The sequence below is a fragment of the Camarhynchus parvulus genome, chromosome 6 (assembly GCF_901933205.1).
Source record: "Camarhynchus parvulus chromosome 6, STF_HiC, whole genome shotgun sequence".
NCBI classification, from domain to species: Eukaryota; Metazoa; Chordata; class Aves; order Passeriformes; family Thraupidae; genus Camarhynchus; species Camarhynchus parvulus.
Genome location: NC_044576.1, coordinates 3,494,264 through 3,513,785, shown reverse-complemented (window position 1 = coordinate 3,513,785; position 19,522 = coordinate 3,494,264). Strand labels below are relative to the sequence as shown.

Genomic DNA, 19,522 nt, shown 5'->3' with positions numbered 1-19,522 from the left:
ACCTTTGTTTTAGCCATGAAGCCTTCTTGGCCAAGCAAATATTTTTATTAATACTCATCAGCAAAAATATAAACTGATACTGAGTTAGAACCACGGGCTCGGCTCTGATTGTTTGACCTTTAGTTTCTATTGACAACAGCAAAGTAAACTATTTCTGTGGGGACTCAAGGCTGATTTCTGCCACAAATAAATAAGACCATGAGATGAACACAGTGAGCTTTAAGTTATTAAACAGAGACCTGAAGCCATTGAAACTGGGAGCTGCCCTGGAAGAATTGATACCTGTGGAGCAATGAGTGTCCCTGGCAAAATGCTGCTCTTTGCTCATCCTGCAGGTTGGATTAGGATGGATCTGCCCAGTGGTGTGGCCTTGAGCTGAAGTAGACGTGAGAAGGGTGTCTGCCCTCCTGCCCAGCGCTCAGGGTGGGTTTTCAGAGCCAGCAGCTCCCTTGAGGAACATGAATGGGCAGGGAAGCTCCTGTGCACAGTTCTGGTGTTCCAAGAAGGATGTGGAGTTGTTTGGAACAGGTCCAGAGAAGGCACCAGGCTGCTGAGGGGGCTGGAGCAGCTCCCCTGTGGAGCCAGGCTGGAGAGCTGGGGCTGCGAGAAGGGTGTGGGGGGACCTCACAGCTCCTTCCAGGACCTGAAGGGAAGCTGGAGAGGGATCCTGCAATAGGGACTGGAGTGCCAGGACAGAGGGCAGGGCTGGAGGGGATATTGGGAATTAGGAATTGTTCCCTGGCAGGGTGGGCAGGCCCTGGCACAGGGTGCCCAGAGCAGCTGGGGCTGCCCCTGCATCCCTGGCAGTGCCCAAGGCCAGGCTGGAGCAGCCTGGGACAGTGGAAGGTGTCCCTGTCCATGACAGGGAGAGGAACTGTATGGTCTTTAAGTTCCCTTCCAACCCAAACCATTCTCTTCATCTGTAATTTTATGATCCAAGCAGAGCAGGGAAGTAAAACCCCAGATCCCACTGCTTTATAGCCAGATAGGAAAATGCTGAAACCTCAAACACAGACGAACCTGCAGTGAAAGGAAAAGGCAAAAAGCCCTGTTTTTATCACAGCTCTTGCCCTCAGCAAAGAGCAGGAGGCAGGTGGAATGCTGCTCAGGCTGTGTGGGGATGGCTGGCCCAGCAGACAGCCCAGGCCTGCTGTAGCTGCAGGCCCACGAGTCGTGCTGACCTTTTGGGAGCTCCCATCCCTCCCCCACAGCCTGGGACAGCTGTAAACATCCCCATCATAAAGACACAATTGTGAGATCCCATTTCTTTGCCATTAGGACCCGGCCTGGCACGGCCCTGGGTCGCCCGAGGGGCTGGGCAGGCCAGGCCTGTCCCTGCCCTCCTGCCATGGCCAGGGACCATGGCAGGCCACAAACCCCTCTGGGCTGTCCCTGAGCCTCTCCTGGCGCCAGCGTCCCTGGGACAGCTCGTGCCAGATGAAAACAACAGCCCAATTCCCTCCTGGCCTCTCACCAGTGCTTCCCATCCCTGCTGCTCCCCCGGGTGCAGGCGCTGAGGGTGGGGAGGAGGGCAGGAAGTCGCTGACGCGGGCGGTTGGATTTGGGTTTGAACACCATCCAGAAAGGAGCACCAAATATTAGTAAACAGATCAGGAAGCGTTTCCGTGTTGGGCAATAACTCTGCTTTTCCACGGCAGCCATCATCTCCAGTGGTTTTTCCACCAGGGAAAGAGACCCCACTTGGTTGCTTTGCTCAAACATCAGCAGAGAAGATCGTGTGATGCTGCTCAAGTTTTGCACCCTTTGAACCCAAAGAGGTTTTGAGCAAATGACTTCAAAACGAGACCTCCATGCTCTTTTTTTTTTTCCCTCCCCCAGTTTGAGGCAGGTTTCATTCCAGTGAGTCCTTGTTTCAGACTGGGTGGCTGGTATTGATTGAGCCTCAGCACAACAATCTCAGTTCTTCACTGGGAAGGGACAAGTGGCCTTCAATTATGGATGACACAGAGCCCTTAACCATTACCTGGGCATCACAGATTCATTTCCAAAATCCCAGAGCCTCATCCTGGAGCCCCTTCAGGTCCTGCCCTTCAAAGCCAGGTCTCTGGGCAGGTGCTGTAGCAGAGGATTCTGATTTGGGCATGTGTTGTATTTGCGGGGTGCCCTGTGGCAGGAAGGAACAATGGATCTGACTCCATGTTCTCAGAAGGATAATTTATTATTTTATGATACTATATTTTATTAAAGAATACTATACTAAAGAATACTAAAGAATACAGAAAAGATACTTACAGAAGGTTAAAAAGCTAATAATGAAAACTCTCCATAGTCTTGACACAGCTTGGCCCCAGCTGGCCAATGAGTGAAAACAATCCGCAGCAGAATCCAATGAAACAACCACCTGTGGGTAAACCATCTCCAAACACATTTCACATGTGAGCACAACACAGGAGAAGCAAATGAGATAAGAATTTGTTTTCCTGTTTCTCTGAGGCTTCTCAGCTCCCCAGGAGGAAAATCCTGGGTGAAAGGATTTTTCTAGAAAATGTGAATGCCACAGGCATGGGTCTGATTGTTGCAGAGCACAGGGTGCACGCTCCTGAACATCCCAGGGGATTACAGGATCCTGCAGCCATGCCCAGCATCTCCACCATGATCCAGGCTGAAAAGGAAAGGATCAGGATGCCTGGCCTATATTGCCTTGGAAAAGAAGATTATGAAGCAGTTTCCTGGCCGTGTGGTGAAAAGGGAATTACTGAGTTCCGTGGGCTCCTCGGGGCAGGGACAAAAGGCCTGTCAAGTCCTCCTGCTTCAAGCTGCAGTCCGTCCCGTTAGGAAAAAGACACAGGAATGAATCAAGCACTGCATGAAATCCTGGTTTTACCATTTCTCAGCATTCTGGGACGAACCCAAGCTGCTCCTCTTGCAACATGTGAGGGAAACAAAACAGTCCCTGATTCCGGAGGGCTGAACTGCCCCAAATCTGTGTTTCTGTGCTCTCCACCATGACTTCCACTCAACAAGTTCAAATGTAGGGGCTTGGATAAGAAGCCTGGGGTCAAGGGTTGGTTTTGGAGAGAAGACCTTGTTTTTGGGCACAGCACCTCCCACTGCAGCTGTAGAGGGATGCTGATGTGGGATGGAGGTGGCACCAGCACGAAGAAGAGGAGCTGAGAGGATGAGGGGAAAATCATTTCAAATGAGACAATCCTGACCCACAGCCGACAGCAACCCTAAAAGCAAAGGAGGAAAAAGCAACAGAATTTGTCTTTTTTCATGTTGAACTCCGTGAGATGGTGTGAGAAACCATCTGATCTAACACCTCGTGTGACCAAGTCACTGTGACTGCACGAATCATCCCACACAGACACCTGGTGATACTAAAGGTGACACTGTGACACCCACAGCTTGCCACTTGTTTTGCCTCTGGTGGTTTTCACTGATACCATCAGTGCTGCCTGCAATAACTAACAAGTGGCATTTGAGAACCAGGGTCTCCAGGGAGATGCCACCACACCTTGTGTTCTCACCACTTCAGTCTCCTTCCTACACCTCTGTCTGCTTTTTCTGGTTTACCAAGATAAGGGGCCTGTCTCACTCCAACCCCTGCCATGGGCAGGGACACCTTCCACTATCCCAGGCTGCTCCAAGCCCTGTCCAGCCTGGCCTTGGGCACTGCCAGGGATCCAGGGGCAGCCACAGCTGCTCTGGGCACCCTGTGCCAGGGCCTCAGCACCCTTGCTGCCCATCCTGGGCATCCCTCAGCCCCAGCAGCTGGGATAACAAAGGGAGCAGGAAAAGTGAATCCTGCAGGACCAGCTTTGCTATAAAGTGAGGGAGCTGGAAAAGGGGCTCAGCCTGGAGCAAAGGAGGCTCAGGGGGACCTTGTGGCTCGGCACAACTCCCTGCCAGGAGGGGACAGCCAGGGGGGGTCGGGCTGTGCTGCCAGGGAACAGGGACAGGACAAGGGGAAAGGGCCTCAAGCTGGGCCAGGGGAGGCTCAGCTTGGCCAGCAGCAGGAATTTCTGCATGGAAAGGGTGAATTGGTTCTTATCTATGTTACAGTCTCACAAACCCTGAGTTCTACAGGACTTCACTCTAACAAACTAAAAATGGAGCTCCATCTCTCTCTCTACAAGGCCTTTTAAGGATAAACTTAAGAAAGGACACCTGAATTATTTCTACTTTTAACCCAATAACCAACCACCCATGGCCTGCAATGTGGACTTTTTTATCCAATTACACAAAACAACCCAAACCCATGGAGAAGAAGGTGAAGAAGGACCAGTCTCTGCCCTAAAACCTCCATCTTGTTTATACGTATTACTGTATTCTAAAACCTTAAACTCTTAAATTTCCCACCATGTGATATTACACACTTCTATTCAAACTCCACACCCATAATCCCAGTTCTATCATTCCATTTTGGAATTCAATTTCAGGCCTTGGCAGGGGCTGCCCAGGGAGCTTTGCAGTGCCCATCCCTGGAGGTGTCCCAGGAAGGGCTGGAGGTGTCCAAGGAAGGGCTGGAGGTGGCTCTGGGCTGGGGACAAGGTGGGCATTGGGATTCCATGGGCAGGGAGGGCTTTTCCAAGCTCAGGGATTCTGGGATTCTCTAAACACCACCCAAAAGCACCCCAAGGGAATTGCTGGTGCAGCCTCCTGGCCCAGCTGGGAAGTTGATGCCAGGTTTAAGGAGCTTTGCTGGCCATGGGCTGAGCTCAGCCGTGTGCCCAGCTCCTGCAGGGCTCATCTCCAGCTCTCCTCGCCCGAGGGAAGCGCCGAACGTGCCGGGGCGTTCTAACGAGCTTTCCAAATGGTTCCTAGCCCTGTGCTCCCAGGCCAGGCCTGCATGGAGCAAACAGAGCTGTGCCGAGGCGTGGATGGAGCTGGAATCCTTCCCTAGCTGTGGCCAAGTGGGAATAAGAGTTACTTCTTTATAGCAGATGTGTAGCTCAAAGTTCACCATAAGGGCACTCACATCGAGAGCACAGCGTGTATTGTTCTGCAAGCAGGCTCAGCTCAGCCCTTCAAAAGACTCTGGAACAACTAATTTCATTATTCAAAGAATAAAGTGAGGCAGAGGGAGCCAAAATTAACCCTCTGGCCGCTCCCTGGAAGCAGGGATTTCTTTAGCACCCTGTGCTCACAGATGCAGGCAGAAAATCTGCCTCACGGCGTCCCAGCTCTGTTTTTCTCACTAGTTTAGGAGTTGGATGTCTTATTCCTCTCAGAATGACTACCTGGAGCCAGGCCAGGCTGAGCACCCCCACATGTGTACACTGCAGCAGCAAATATGACTCAGGATTTTCATCTCCACTTATGACCTCCAGGGAAAATCAGAAGCAATTTTTTTTTTAAATTATCCATACAAAAGAAGATCATTCTCTTACTGGCCAAATTAAAAAATAATACTTGCAGACAAGAAGGATAAAAAAAGACAAGTTCCACAAAAGGAAAATTCACCTATTTTTAGGCAGATTTGAGCAAAGAAAAATGCACTCCTTCGAATTATGTCCTGTCCTTGGACAAGGATCTCCTGACCATGTGGCTGGGGCATGAACTGTTCCTGAAATTCTCCCTGCCCGACTAAATTCCTCTCTCTGGAGCTGAGCTGCTCGCTCTGCATCAATCCTACCTGTGAGTTAAGTTCTAAGGGAAAAGCCCAGGACACCTAAAGGAAATCCACCCAGAGCAGGAGGTTGATAAAGGCTCAGGCAAGGACCAGGACCATGTGCAGATGGGTCCCTTTCATTTGCTGCTTCACTTCCCACTTCCAGCACACCGTGCAGGGGGTGGAAATGAGATGGGGCAGAAACCCCGGGTTTCTCCCCAACCCAGAGCTGCTCAAAAATCCTTTGGTGAGTCCCTTGGCGAGGGCCAGGGACCGGCTGGGGCTGTGATGTGTAACAGGGATTATTTACACTTGCTCCCGTCCTGCTGTGCCTGCAGCTTGCATTCCCAAGCTGGCCCCCAGGACTGCCTTTTAATTCAAAGGAAAGTGGGATTTGCGCTACCCAGGCGCGCTGAGGGAGGCAGCAAACCCCAAATGACCGGGATGAGGGGTGCTGATGATCTGATTTGGACCAGACTCGCTCCAGCTCTGCCTGTACAGAGCAACACCCGCGCACAGCCCGTGGCTATTGCAGCATCACATCTGGGAGCAGCTCGAGAACAAAAATCCCTTTGTCCTGGCGTGTTCCCGAGGCTCCAACCCTCCCGTGCCGGGGAATGTGTGAATGGTTTGCCGCAAATAGGAACGGCGACCGTGCCTGGCTAAATTCGAAGTGCTGAGCCCGGGATTTTCTGTGCTGGAGAAGGTGGAGAAGTGCGGGAAATGGATTTATAGAAAATTTTTAAAACTTAACAGAATGCTCATATAGTGTATATTTGTATGTAAACTTTGAGATAAGAAATGTGTATTGTTATGCAATATATATTATTCTATACTTAGAAACAGTATAGAGTGAGACAGACATTGTTAAGAGAGGAATAGATCTAGAAACAAGTTTTAAAAGGTAGTTTTCTAAATAAGACTAGATACTTTCAAGAAATAGAATTATGAAAGATACATGGAGGTAAGATTTATGAGGGGTAATTTTAGATTATTAGTTTTAAGGTATTTACAGCATAGCATAGCTAAAACTGATAGAAAGATAAGAAACACATAGTGTATTGTAAAAGATAAAGAAACACTTATAGTGTATTGTAATTAAGAAACAGTTTCTGATTGTGATGGTGTGAATTATAACACCTATATCATCTCACTCTTCTCGTAAGACTAAAAATAGAATGAAAAGTTTAATAGAATAATAGAATAAAGAATAAAAGAATAAACGCCTCTCAGTCACCCCATCTCTGGGTCAGAAAAGAACATAATCCGACAGCGAAGGAGAGTGGCCCATCCCCTCCTCTCCCGCCAGCTCATCCCCTTTCCCTGCGCTCTGGCTCGGGAACCAGCTGCCGGGACAGAGGCTGACCTATATCCAGCTCTGACTGCCCACCACGTTGTTTTTTTGTTTTTAAAACTCATTTTCCCCCAAATCTGGTCTGAAAAAGGACGGTCAAACCCTTGCCCGGGGCGCTCGCATCCCTGCGGGGAGCCCTCGCTGCGCAGCCCGCGGCACGGGGGAGATGCGAGCGGCTGATAGCGCTGAGAAAGGAAGGATGTCGGGCCCGGCACAGGTGAGGGAGGAGGTGCCGCTGGGCTGGGCTGCAGCTCTGAGCACGGCAGATAATGTCACGCTGAGCTGCGGTTGACCGCAGCGGCCCCGTGACCGGCCCGGCGGTCGGGCGGCAGGGGCACAGCGGAACGGGCTCGTTTTCCCGCAGCTCGGCTCGCATGGGGCTGGGTGACAGCCCTCGGCACTGAAAACCCTTCCCCAGAGGTTCGGGGATGAGGGTGACAGCCACACACACCCGTCTGGGTTTTTCCGTGGGATGAAAATTGGGAAAGGACCAGAAGCCTTTCCAAGCATCACCACAGCCTCCAAGATGACAACTCGCCCTGCACCCCCTTTACCTAACATGAAATTTCTCCACTGGGGTTGAGCCAGTGCTCAACCCATGTGAGCCCTCAGCACTAAAAACCCTTCCCCAGGTGTTCAGGGATGAGGGACAGCCGCACACACCCAGCTGGGATGAAAATTGGGATGAAAATTGGGAAAGGACCAGAAGCCTTTCCAGGGCTCTCCATGGGTTTCATCACCACAACCTCCAAGATGACAGCATCCTGTCCTGCAACCCCTTTACCCAATGCGAAATTTCTCCACTGGGGTTGAGCCTTTGGCATTAAAAACCCTTCCCCAGATGTTGGGGGACAAGGGTGTATCCTGGTTCAGGGCAAAATTTTGGAGAGCATAAACAGAAGACGACGACTGGGAATTAAAGCATCATATAGTCAACCTAGGACATTGTGACAGCCACACACTCCCGGCTGGGTTTTTCCATGGGATGAAAATTGGGAAAGGACCAGAAGCCTTTCCAAGGGTCTCCAGGGGTTTCATTACCACAGCCTCCAAGATGCCAGCACCCTGTCCTGCACTCTCTTTACCCAACATGAAATTTCTCCACTGGGGTTGAGCCATTATGGGGATTTTTGAATGAGTTAGAGATGGGACTTCTAAATTGGTTTTGATAATGTGGTTTATTTTTTTTGTCTCTTACATAGGTAGGAAGGGTAAGTTTGGCTCACATCTTTATTGTATGGTTTAGAAGGTCATAAGACCCATAGTTACAAGACTTTTAAAGGATTTATTGACTAATAAAACAAGGATATTTATGTTTTTTACTTAATCTTTGAATATTTTGTCTTATGGGCTCATGTTACAGTGTAAGCTTTCTTAGCCAATCATGTTATGGCACACAAACCTACAGCACTGCATTCTAAACTTCTTGTTTACCCCTGTAACTACTTTTATTTTTACATCTTAAAAACTCTAAGCTTTCTTCTTTTTAACTTAAGGCGCCTCTGCTTTAAACTATAAATCCACATTCTCCCTTCTAGCACCTAAGTTTGGAAACCTTTTCTGAGGTCTCAGATCAAATCCTGTGTTTAATTCCAAACTTGGCCTTACAAAGTTCTGAGAGCTATTTGCATGCTGGATTCCAACAAGCCACAGCTCTCTCCCACTTTCAATTTATTTACCTCCAGGGGAGAAATTTTGCTTGGATCTTCTTGAAAATGAAGCCAGTTACTCTCCCTCCTCCTCCTCAGCCAAGGGGCTGCTCCGTGCCCGTGGGGCTGATCCTGGAGGTGCCACCTGAGAGTGGGAATGAAGCACAAATGCCAAGGAGGATGCCAGGGAGGAGCTGCAGTGATCAGGGCATAGCAGCAGCAGAAGGCTCTGTGATTTCAGGGCTGCAGCTCTGCCACACAAAGCGGCTTAGGGACAGCACAGCTGAGCCAGGGGATGGATTAGAGGCAAAACCGGCTCTGGCTCTGGGGAAAGCTCTGCACAGGGGCTCAAGGAGCTCAGAGAGTGCCCTGGTCCTCCCCTGGGAGCAGCTGGGCTGCTGGGTCTGTCACAGCCTCCCTGTGTCCTGTCACCATCCCCTCGGAGCTGGTCACTCTGGCATTTGCAGCCCAGCAAACGCTGCCCTGGCCCAGGCAGCCACAGAGCCCTTGGTGCCAGGCTGGGGCTGGTGACCCAGACACAGTCAGGGTGGCACAAGGTCAGGTTCCTCTTCCCTGCACTGTCTCAAGGAGGAAACTCCTCTGCCAGTGTCACACTCCATGCTGGTGGCACTGCAGCAGCAGAGACTCTGCTCTGAGTCTGGGGCTGCACCAGCACAAGGCTGCCCCTCCAGCAAGAGGAAGTGTGGTCACAGGGGTGCTTTCAGCTGGGCAGCACCTCCCACCTGCAGCTGACTTTTAAAAATAATTTAAAAAAAAGAAAGAACCTCAACACAAAAACCCCCGAGTCTCCAAAACTAAATTAATCTCTTAAATTCTTTTCATATGCTTGCATAAAACCACGGCCCAGGTCTCTGGAGACAGAAGAGACTTGTCTGGTTGATTTCCTGGGATTTTCCCTGCATGGATGTGGCTTTTGGTGGCAGAGCCATCCATTGCAGCCCTGTTCCCACATTCCCTGATCCCAGAGTAAGAGCAGTGGCTGCACAGAGTGCCACAGGCCAGCCCTGCCAGGGGATATTCCCTGGGTGGAAGTTACCACAGCCGGGAGCTGGAGGGCTGTGAGAAGCCGTGGGCCTGGTTTTCCTTGTGATGAGGAACACAAGAACACCATGGTCTGGGGGCTGGAAGGCTCCAGTCCCACTTCAGGCAGTGGCACAGATGAGAGCAGACACAGCCATGCCCCTTGTCTGGGAACAAGGAGAGAGAGGCTGGAATGGATGGATCTGCCAGTTAATCAAAAATCAGGGGAAATCACAGGAAATCAAGCAGACAAGTCTCTTCTGTTGCCACCCTTCTGGACACAGTGGGCTCTTTGAAACATCACCCTGTGTGAGAATTCCATATCTGCCTGCTCCCAGCATTCCCACTGCCCAGAGGAATACATCCAACAACTTTTCCTCTCCACCTTAAAAAAAAAAACTCAAGCAGGTTTTACCTAAATTATCTTATCCTGGAGGGATGCTGCAGAATTGGTAGCCTGGCATGATATTTTCAGGAGGAATTTCTGCATGCAAAGGGTGCTCAGGCCTTGCCAGGGGCTGCCCAGGCAGCTTTGCAGTGCCCAGCCCTGCAGGTGTCCCAGGAAGGGCTGGAGGTGGCACTCAGTGCTCTGGGCTGGGGACAAGGTGGGCCCTGGGCACAGCTGGGACTCCATGGGCTGGCAGGGATTTTCCAGCCTCGGGGATCCTGGGATCTGAGGAAGAAGCAATTTGAGACTCATCAGGATTCAAAAAAGCTCCAAATTGAAAAACTCATGACTCAAAAATCATCTCTGGATCTGTGATTTGGGTGCTTGGAGGCATCAGGGTGAGCAAAGCTGAGATTGCTGAAAGGAGGAGTCAGAGACACTGCTGGTGTCAGAGGCTGCTGCTGATACAAACCCCCTGAAAAAGCATCACAGCCCTTCAGAGAGCAACCATTGGGCCAAAGATGCCTCACATCCAGTTTTTTGCCTACTTTTAAAATTAACAAGTCTTAAATTCTTAGTGTCGCTTAAAATACTCCACAAGAAATGGCCAAAGGCAGCAGAAAATCACTGTGGTCAGCTGGTGCGACACAGGATGTCAGATTTGGGTAAAATAAGAAAAACAGAGGCTGAATTGTACTCCTCTAATGGTTTAAATCCTGTCTGCTCTATTTTGTTATTTTCAGTGCTGTGGTAGAGAGGTACTAGACTTGTGACACGTGATTGAAGAGGAAGGGCAAGTTAAAATGCAATTTAGAATAAATAAATTATTTCTTCGTTAACTTCTGAGGAATTTTTGAGCCCATCCCATTTCACCCCCTGCCATGTCAGGGACACCTTCCCCTGTCCCAGGCTGCTCCAGCCTGGCCCTGGGCACTGCCAGGGATCCAGGGGCAGCCCCAGCTGCTCTGGGCACCCTGTGCCAGGGCCTGCCCACCCTCCCAGGGAACAATTCCTGCCCAATATCCCCTCTAACCCTGGTTCTGGAAGTAGGAAGCCATTCCCCCTTGTCCTGTCACTAGGACAAGGAGAAAATAAGGAGTTTCCAAGGAATAAACTCTGCAGTTTCATGGATTTTTGTGCTGCTTCAAGTCAGGCTCCTCTCCTTGACATAATTTTCATGGGCTGTAAAAGTATCAGGAGACCTGGCAAGAGTGCTGGATCTCTGTGCCTCTGCCAGGGAAAGTCTTATTTTAATCAAAGTAACCACTCTGAGCACCAGATCCTGGAAAATTCAATTTAATTCCATCCAAATAATTATTCCAGGGCACTGCTACATTTTCCTTTATTTGTTTTTTGCAAGATGATGTTGATGTTAAACTCAAATTCGATCCATCACAGCAAAATTCATAATTAATCTGGAGGAATTTTAGCAGCCTGAGTTTGAAATTGCTGTAAATGAGGCTTCACAGCCTCTGCAAGGCTCATGGCAGACTCTATGCAGCCATCAAAGTTGGAGCGAGTGAATCCATCACCCCCACAGATCAGGAGAGGCTGAGTGTGAAGAATCATCTGTCCTGGACAATTGGGCACAGCTCTGGTAACCTGAGAATGAAAAACATAAAGGGAGTGGGGAGAGAAAGTATTTCATTTACCTGAATTTCACACCAGAAAGATCTGAGCTCCTGAGAAGCACATCACAGAACCACAGGATGCTTTGGGGTGGAAGGGACCTTAAAAATCATCTCTGCCATGGGCAGGGACCTTCCACTATCCCAGGCTGCTCCAAGCCCTGTCCAACCTGGCCTCCCACTCCAAAAGGTAAATCCAAACTTTAACTATCAAAGCATCACAGTAAAATACTTACTTCTGGGAGTTGAAAAATTAGAGTAAAACTTGATTGTGTGTGGAAATTCAGAAACTGTACAGCTTGTTGTGTTTTATTTTCAATAGATATGACTTGTCTGAGATCCAAAAAGGTGTGAGGGTGATCTCACATTAGCAAAGTGGGGCTTGCAAAATCCCAGACAGGTTCAACCTCCTGTCTCTGGATCACAAAATTCCAGGATCCCTGAGGCTGGAAAATCCCTGCCAGCCCATGGAGTCCCAGCTGTGCCCAGTGCCCACCTTGTCTCCAGCCCAGAGCACTGAGTGCCACCTCCAGCCCTTCCTGGGACACCTGCAGGGCTGGGCACTGCAAAGCTGCCTGGGCAGCCCCTGCCAAGGCCTGAGCACCCTTTGCATGCAGGAATTCCTGCTGCTGGCCAAGCTGCTAAAGCATGATACTCTTACAATTTTCTTTTGATCATTCCATGGATTTCCACCCAGTAAATCATTTCTGTATCCCCCCGTGGGACTGTCAGCTTCCAAGGAATCTTGCTAAATCCAGGGATTTTCCCACTGATTCAGATGTACCCTCAGCTGGCCACTGCCAAGCCATTCTCTGCCGCTGCCATGCAAAGCACCCACATTTATGTTGCTGGCTGCATTTTCTGCTGCTGGGTGTTAGCATCTTTTCAAAGGAGGAAATTAGCTGAAAAAAACAGTTGTAACCCCTTACACTTTGTTCAGCTTAACAGAGGAGTCCATCCAGATATGGCAAATCCAGAGAGAGCTTCTCCCTCAGACCAGTTTTAAGTCAGTACTTAATTTATTCCTGAATTTTTCTCACCGATCAAGCTGAGTACAAACAAAGGAGAAAGACTTGGCAGAAACAGTCCTTTTTGAGTGTCCTTTCTCTTTGGCTACCCAGTGTTTATTTGGTGCTGGCTGTACCAAACAGCTCCTACCCCTCCTGGTATTTGGTCAAAGATCATGGAGGTGTTTTCCAGCCTCAGCAATTCCATAGAAACTGATTGTGCCAAAGACACACGGTGGGTTGGGAAGCTGCTGGCTCTGAATGCTAATGGTGCCTCCACCATAATTAGAGCAAGGGGATCCAGAGCTGCAGCTGTGCTGCTAAGTAGTGTCAGTAGAATTTTGGAAGTCCTAATCCCTCATCTGCCATGGATAATTGTAATGTCTGCATTTTAATCCCTGGATTGTGTTTGGCCATGTGAAGGATGTTACAGCTGGATTTAATTAACGAGCAGGATAAATCCCAACTAAAAGAGTCGGGGGAAACAGGCACCCATCTTATCAGTTCCCTTGGCCTCTGGGGCAACAGCTTATTATAATTGAAAGTAAAGAGAGCTTTAGCAGAAAGAGGGAGCTCTGCCCCAGATATTTCATTAAGGCAGTGATTATTTTATAGGGTGGCTTTAGAGATCTCTTTATTGAGATAACGGATCTGACCTACACGGACTTATCTGCAACCTAAGACATATTGACATTCATCCACCAAATTACAGGCTGGTGATAATTCCTCCTGTGGCACCAGCAGCTGCTGGACTCAGAGCCCTGGCTGGCAGCAGCAACAGAAGCAGGAGCTGGATGGGGTTTGGGAACCCTTTCCAGAGCTGGATCTATTGTATTTGCAGGGATTGCCCTGATGAAGGCAGGAATGATGCATTTGATTTCATGTTTTTAGAAGGTTAATTTGTTACTTTATTATATTAAAGAACATTATATTATATAATATATATAATTATATATAATATATATAATTGTTTATATTATATTAGATTAGATTAGATTCCATGTTTTTAGAAGGTTAATTTATTACTTCATTATATTAAAGAATACTATATTATATTAAAGAATATTATATTATACTATAATAAAGAACACAGAAAAAATATTTACTGAATGTTGAAAAGATAATAATGAAAACTTGTGACTCTTTTTAGAGTCCTGACACAGCTTGGCTGTAATTGGCTAATGAGTTAAAACAACTCACACAAGAATTTAATTAGGCAATTACTTTTGGGTAAACAATTTTAAAACACATTCTACATGAGCAAAACACGGGAGAAGCAAATGAGATAAGAATTGTTTTCCTTTTCTTTGAGGCTTCTCAGCTTCCCAGGAGAAAACTCCTGGGCAAAGGCATTTTTTCAGAGAATGTGAACACCACATGGATCCAACTCTTCTCACCCCCTCTCACCTACATCTCTCGTGAGCACCAGCAGCTCTCAGCAGGTAAGGCAGGAGAAAAGTCAGATGTCACAACCAGGGAACCTTAGCAGTGACACCTGTTTGTCCAAAAAAAACCCCCATAACTGATAAAGAGGAACTTAGAGAACACACACAACATTTTTTGTAGGTTTTATATAAGTATTAATACCCGTGCTGAGGTTGCTTTTGCAATCCACCAGTATTTTACTTGCAGAAAAATAAACTTTGTGCTAACCAGACCAGGTTCCCAAACTGGATGCAGATCAAGGGGTATGAACAGACTCCACAACAGCCATCCACAGCAACTTCAAAAAAGGAAAAATTTTTAGGGGACTGCTTTAAAAGTAAATATTTTGCATCAACCTCCACGTTCAAACTCACCAATGTAAATTAACTTGAGAGGCTTTGGGTAAACATGGAGATACACTCCAGTACTTTAGGAAATTGCCAACAATTTCCTTGGATTTTTAAAAGAAGACTGCAAAATATGCACATTTTGCTATTATTACCCTTAGGTAGTTTACTTTAAAATCCTTTTCACATAACATTCTGTTAAATTGAGCTGGGCCAAATCAAATAACAACAATTAGTATGTCTGTACTTCTGCTCTTCTGTGGCAGGGTGGGAATTTTGCTGATAATACCACGTACTTTTGGATGTACAGAGATGTATGGAGTCATGACTTTTAAATACCAGTGAAAATCCCACCGAATTACGTGGGATTTACTTCCTTCCTGTACACTGCTCCTACCCCTGCTTACCAGGAGAGTTGCACAACTCACTGCTGAGCCAGGCCCACAATGTTAAAAAATGGCTAAAAATGACCTGGCTTTGCTGGCCAGCCCTGGATGCTGCTCATGGCTGCCTGGAGGAATTTGTTTTGGATACTGAGCAACCATCCCCTCTCCTCTTGCTCCCTGGGGATGGAAAACACAGCCCCAGCAGGTCCTCCCAGCTGAGTACCTGGGAGTATCTCCATCTCTGGCACTTGATGCTGCTTGGCTTAGGCAGGGAGGGCACAATCCTCTGCAGGTGGCTGAGGATGATCTGCTGCACCTCCTCAGGGTCTGAGTCCAGGTGCTCGCTGCCAAAGGCCACAGTGGTGTGCACCACGACCGAGGGCCCAATTTCAGGAGACTCTGGAAGAAAGAAAGGAAGAGGAGAGGTGCTTTTGAAGCATTGCTCATCCATACCTGCCTTCCACACATGCTGACAATTGTGCCTCTGGACTGGGAGTCAGTAAGAACAAAAATATCTGTGGTACCACTCTGTTCTTCCAGATGGGAGAAAAGCACGTGGAATGACAACACAAGTCAGGGAGGACAATCTCTGCAACAACCTGGCCTTGGACACTTCCAGGGATCCAGGGGCAGGCACAGCTTCTCTGGGCAACCTGTGCCAGGGCCTCCCTGTAAAAAAATTGGTGTTTTTTATCTCATCTAAATTGACCCTCCCTCAGTTTAAAACCATCACCCTTTGTCCTATCACAAAAATAAGTTCTCATCTTATGAAATCATAGCTCAAGTGCTGACATTGATCCCAGCAGACTTGGAAAGGGCCAGGCTTTGTTACATTTGGGGCTGGCTGCAGGTTCTCTGCAGCAGGTGATTCCTGTCCCCTTGGCATGTTGGCTTGTCACCTTACAGACGTGGTCTAACAACCAGGAGCCAGGGAATTTGCCTGGATTAGGGGATTTTTGGATGCCCCAATGAGCAGGATGGAGCAAGGATATGGGGTTATGCTGCATTTCAGCTGAGCTGGCTGTTCAATTAAGTGATTCTTTCTCACTCCCTTACCCAGCAACTCTCTCCTTGGGAAGCCTCTCCTGGTTAGAACTTTGTTTGGACTAGCACATTCTCAGAAGATTTTATTTCCAGCAAACCAGTGTTTTCTGACCCAGGAATCCACAAAGAAAGAGGTGGTTGAACACTTGCTGACCATTCTGGCTCTAAGGCACTAAGCTTGATAAACTCCTTATCTCTGCCCTGCCACTGAAGAAATCTCCAGCTCCTCAAGCCAGAGATCCCCTCTGGGAAGATGACACATTCCAGCTTCCCAAAGCGATTGTTGGAGTGCTCAGGGGTCATCCAAGGGTCACAACCTGGTCTCCAGCAGAAAACTGTCCATGGATGTGATAGGCACACATCTCCCACAGGAGTGTTCTCCTCATTTTAGGGGAACAGCACTGAGTATTTTTCTCACATTGCTGCCCAAAACCTGGAGCCGTAACGGATCCCAATAAAAACCGTGATGCATTTGTTTCCTGACCCTCAGGGATTTGTAAGCTTCCTGGGGAGATGTGTTTTGCCATCTGAGCCCCATTCTGGTCCTGGGTAGCAGGAGTGGAAGGGTTTTCCCAAACCAAACAAACCCTGGAAGAAGGGAATGCTGCTGGGTCAGTGTGGAGGGCAGCAGAGCAGCTCTGGACAGGCTGGAACTGCATCCCTGCTCCCTGGGAGGCTTCACACAGTGCCAAAAGAGAAATCAATGTGCAGGCCTCATAAACCCTACCTAAAAGTTCAAAAAGATCAACTTTACAGTGACCAACTTTACTACACCTAGAAAGCAAGAGAGGTGGAGGGTCACTTTCAAAATGCCATGCTGCTGTTTGGGAGGAGGGCCAGCGAGCTTCCCCAGTTATCCTCAGAAATCCCTGTGGTTCTTAAGGTCCCATGTTCTCCCTGGAGTAAAATCTACTCCCTGAGAAGGCACATTTGGGAGGAGTCATGGAAAGAATGGCACTAACTTTTTCATATTCAGAAACCCAGCATTTCATTAGCCTTACCAACAGTTTCTGATTATTTTTCTAGAAGGCAGGCAGGGCTGGCAGAGGATTAGAACACAACCAGCTGCTTAACAAGGCAAAAACTTAAACAGTTCTTTAACTCCTTCATCTTCCTAAAAATTCGTATTTCAGGAAGGAATGGAATCTCTATTTCAAAATTGAATAGGATACTCAGGAATTATACAATGCCAAAAAACCTGCAAGGCAGATCTTCCCTTTAAATTACATAACCCCACAATCCTGGAGCAAAAGAAAGGAACCACTTCCCCTTTGATGTGTCATCTATCTTTAGTCCTCCTGGAATGCAGAGAGATGCAAAGACTGCAGTATTCCAGAAATAATTGATGCTGGAGAATTCCCACTGTCCCCCCCGACCTGGTATAAATATGGATGGGGTGTTTGAGGCAGCCAATCCCACAAAGTGTTTAATATTCATGCACGCCACACGGGGAATTCAGCACACGCTTCTGGTGGGCTCTCCTTACGTAACATCACCTCTGCAGGCAGGCATGGGATTCTGCCCACAGCAGCTGGGATCCTCAGCTGCTGGGAAAAGCCTTCCCTCCTGGAGGCTCCTGGTTACACCAGGAATTGGTGGCATCAGGGAAATTTCTTTATTAAATCCTGCGTGATGACAGCAACAAGGCCGGTTTGGGTTTCACTGGTGCAACGCCCACGAGTTGGATGTCTCTGCTTTACTGAGTCAAGGCAGGGACTGCCACGCCTCAGACAAGTGACAAGGACAGTCTGGGCTTCCAACAGCCTTTGCTGCTGGCCTTTGAGGGCTGGACTAGCTGCTTTAGGGAGATGTTCTCTGAGTCCCTCAGCAGAAAGCTCATAGGATCATAAAATGGATTGAGGATCATCCAGCTGCAAACCTCCTGCAGGGGACAACTACCAGCTATAGTTATTTTCTCTGGATCTCTACTGTTCAAGGCTGTTTATTAAAAAGCTGCTATTTGAGGTGGCAGTGAGGCTGAGATAAGCCTCCATTAATTGTGGGTACATCAGGTGAAGAAACAACTGGAGAAAGTGATGGCTTTTTGGGAATGATGACTGCCCTGGAAGATCTCAGCTGCCTCACCCAGCAATTCTGCTTTCTCTGAATGTTTACTTTGTGGTTGTCACCATCCTCTTCTTCAGATGAGTCCAAATAATCAAGGTTGGAGAACAAAAAGGTGGGAAAATGATGAGTGGAGTGGAGTTAAAAGAGACAGCGAGGTGCTCTTGTGCCTCCCACTGAAATCTTCTGCAGGGCAGAAGAAGCACAGGAAGAAAAATGCAGATGCAAAATACTTGCATGTGTGCTGAAACAAGCATAAAGGAACTTTTTATTCATGTGTTTTGGTTGCAGGACTTCACATGTAAATAAATTTCACACTCAACCTCCCTTGCCTGTGCTGTCTAAAGCCTGTCTCCTAGGAAGAGACACACACATACACAATTTGTTCTTCTTGGAAAAATTTGTTCATATAAACAGAACTCTCCCACAATTCAAGGGAAATTTTCAGTGAGAAAGGTATGTGTCAACACTGATGTTCTGGTACTTTCTATGTATTTGTTAACAATATGCCCCAAATAATGTGCTTTGTTCTTGGTTCAATTGCATCTGGAGACAGCAAAGCTGTCTGATAATTCCATCACAGTTCCATATTTGCTGTTCTTGGTGCTGGGGCTTTGAGACCACATGTGTAGAGAGGTGGGGAAAGTATGGGTGAATTCCTCCTTGACACTGGTAAGGATAATATCAGTAGGTCCTATTAACTATCAGGTACTTTTTGCTGAACACAACAATGGCAACAGAATCTCAGATGCAAGAAAATCTCCAGCTGAACGCTGTCAGTAACAAGGAGACCGTGCCAGAGAAACAAAAGATCACTCTGTATTTGGCTTTCCTTAGGCTCTTTTTTTCACATATTCACCTAAGTCCCTGCTGGAGAAAGCAGGATAGCTACATCCTTATTTTGGCCAGTCCAGCCATTCTTCTGTTTTGTTTTCACTCCTTTCAGATCAACAGGCTAAATTCTTAGGGCAAACAACAAATTTGTGCTTGCACAGAGGGATGGAGAATCTCTCCTACAAGGAAAGGCTGAGTGAGCTGGGAGTGTTCTGCCTGGAGAAGGGAAAGCTCTGGAGAGTTCTTAGAGCCCCTTCCAGAGCCTAAAAGGGGCTCCAGGAGAGCTGGGGAGGGACATGGGACAAGGGATGAAGGAACAGGACAAGCAGGAATGGCTTCCCAGTGCCAGAGGGCAGGGATGGATGGGATATTGGGAATTAGGAATTGTTCCCTGGCAGGGTGGGCAGGCCCTGGCACAGAGTGCCCAGAGCAGCTGGGGCTGCCCTGCATCCCTGGCAGTGCCCAAGGCCAGGCTGGACAGGTGGAAGGTGTCCCTGCCCATGGCAGGGGGTGGAACTTTGGGTCCTTAAGGTCCCTCACAAGCCAAACCATGCTGGATTCTGTGACTCTGATTGGTCTGCCAGTTTTTCTTCTTGAGCTATTCTATGCCACCCCACTCCTGGCAGGTGAAACACATTTAATAAATAAAACACACACTTCCTCAGCTGCCATCCTCCAGAAAGACAGGAGAAGGGTCTGTCTTGGGGGATATTCTCCAAGCCCTGCTGAGCACGTGCAGCCATTTCAGGGGCTCTCCCTGGTCACAAAAGCAGCTTGGCT

At 48.1% G+C, this 19,522-nt stretch overlaps 1 protein-coding gene across 2 annotated transcripts in view; it reads right to left on the bottom strand.

The window, feature by feature from the left end:
• Nucleotides 1-11,341: 11,341 nt before the first annotated feature.
• RNLS (renalase, FAD dependent amine oxidase) overlaps nt 11,342-19,522 on the bottom strand; it is a 58,428-nt gene continuing 50,247 nt past the window's right edge. For both annotated transcript variants that reach the window (XM_030951669.1, XM_030951670.1), the window contains 2 exons: nt 15,024-15,199; nt 11,342-11,609 (listed from right to left, as the gene is read on the bottom strand). In XM_030951669.1, the coding sequence (XP_030807529.1) occupies nt 11,418-11,609; nt 15,024-15,199 (368 nt within the window). In that variant the 3' untranslated portion in view covers nt 11,342-11,417. The remainder of the gene's footprint in view (nt 11,610-15,023; nt 15,200-19,522) is intronic.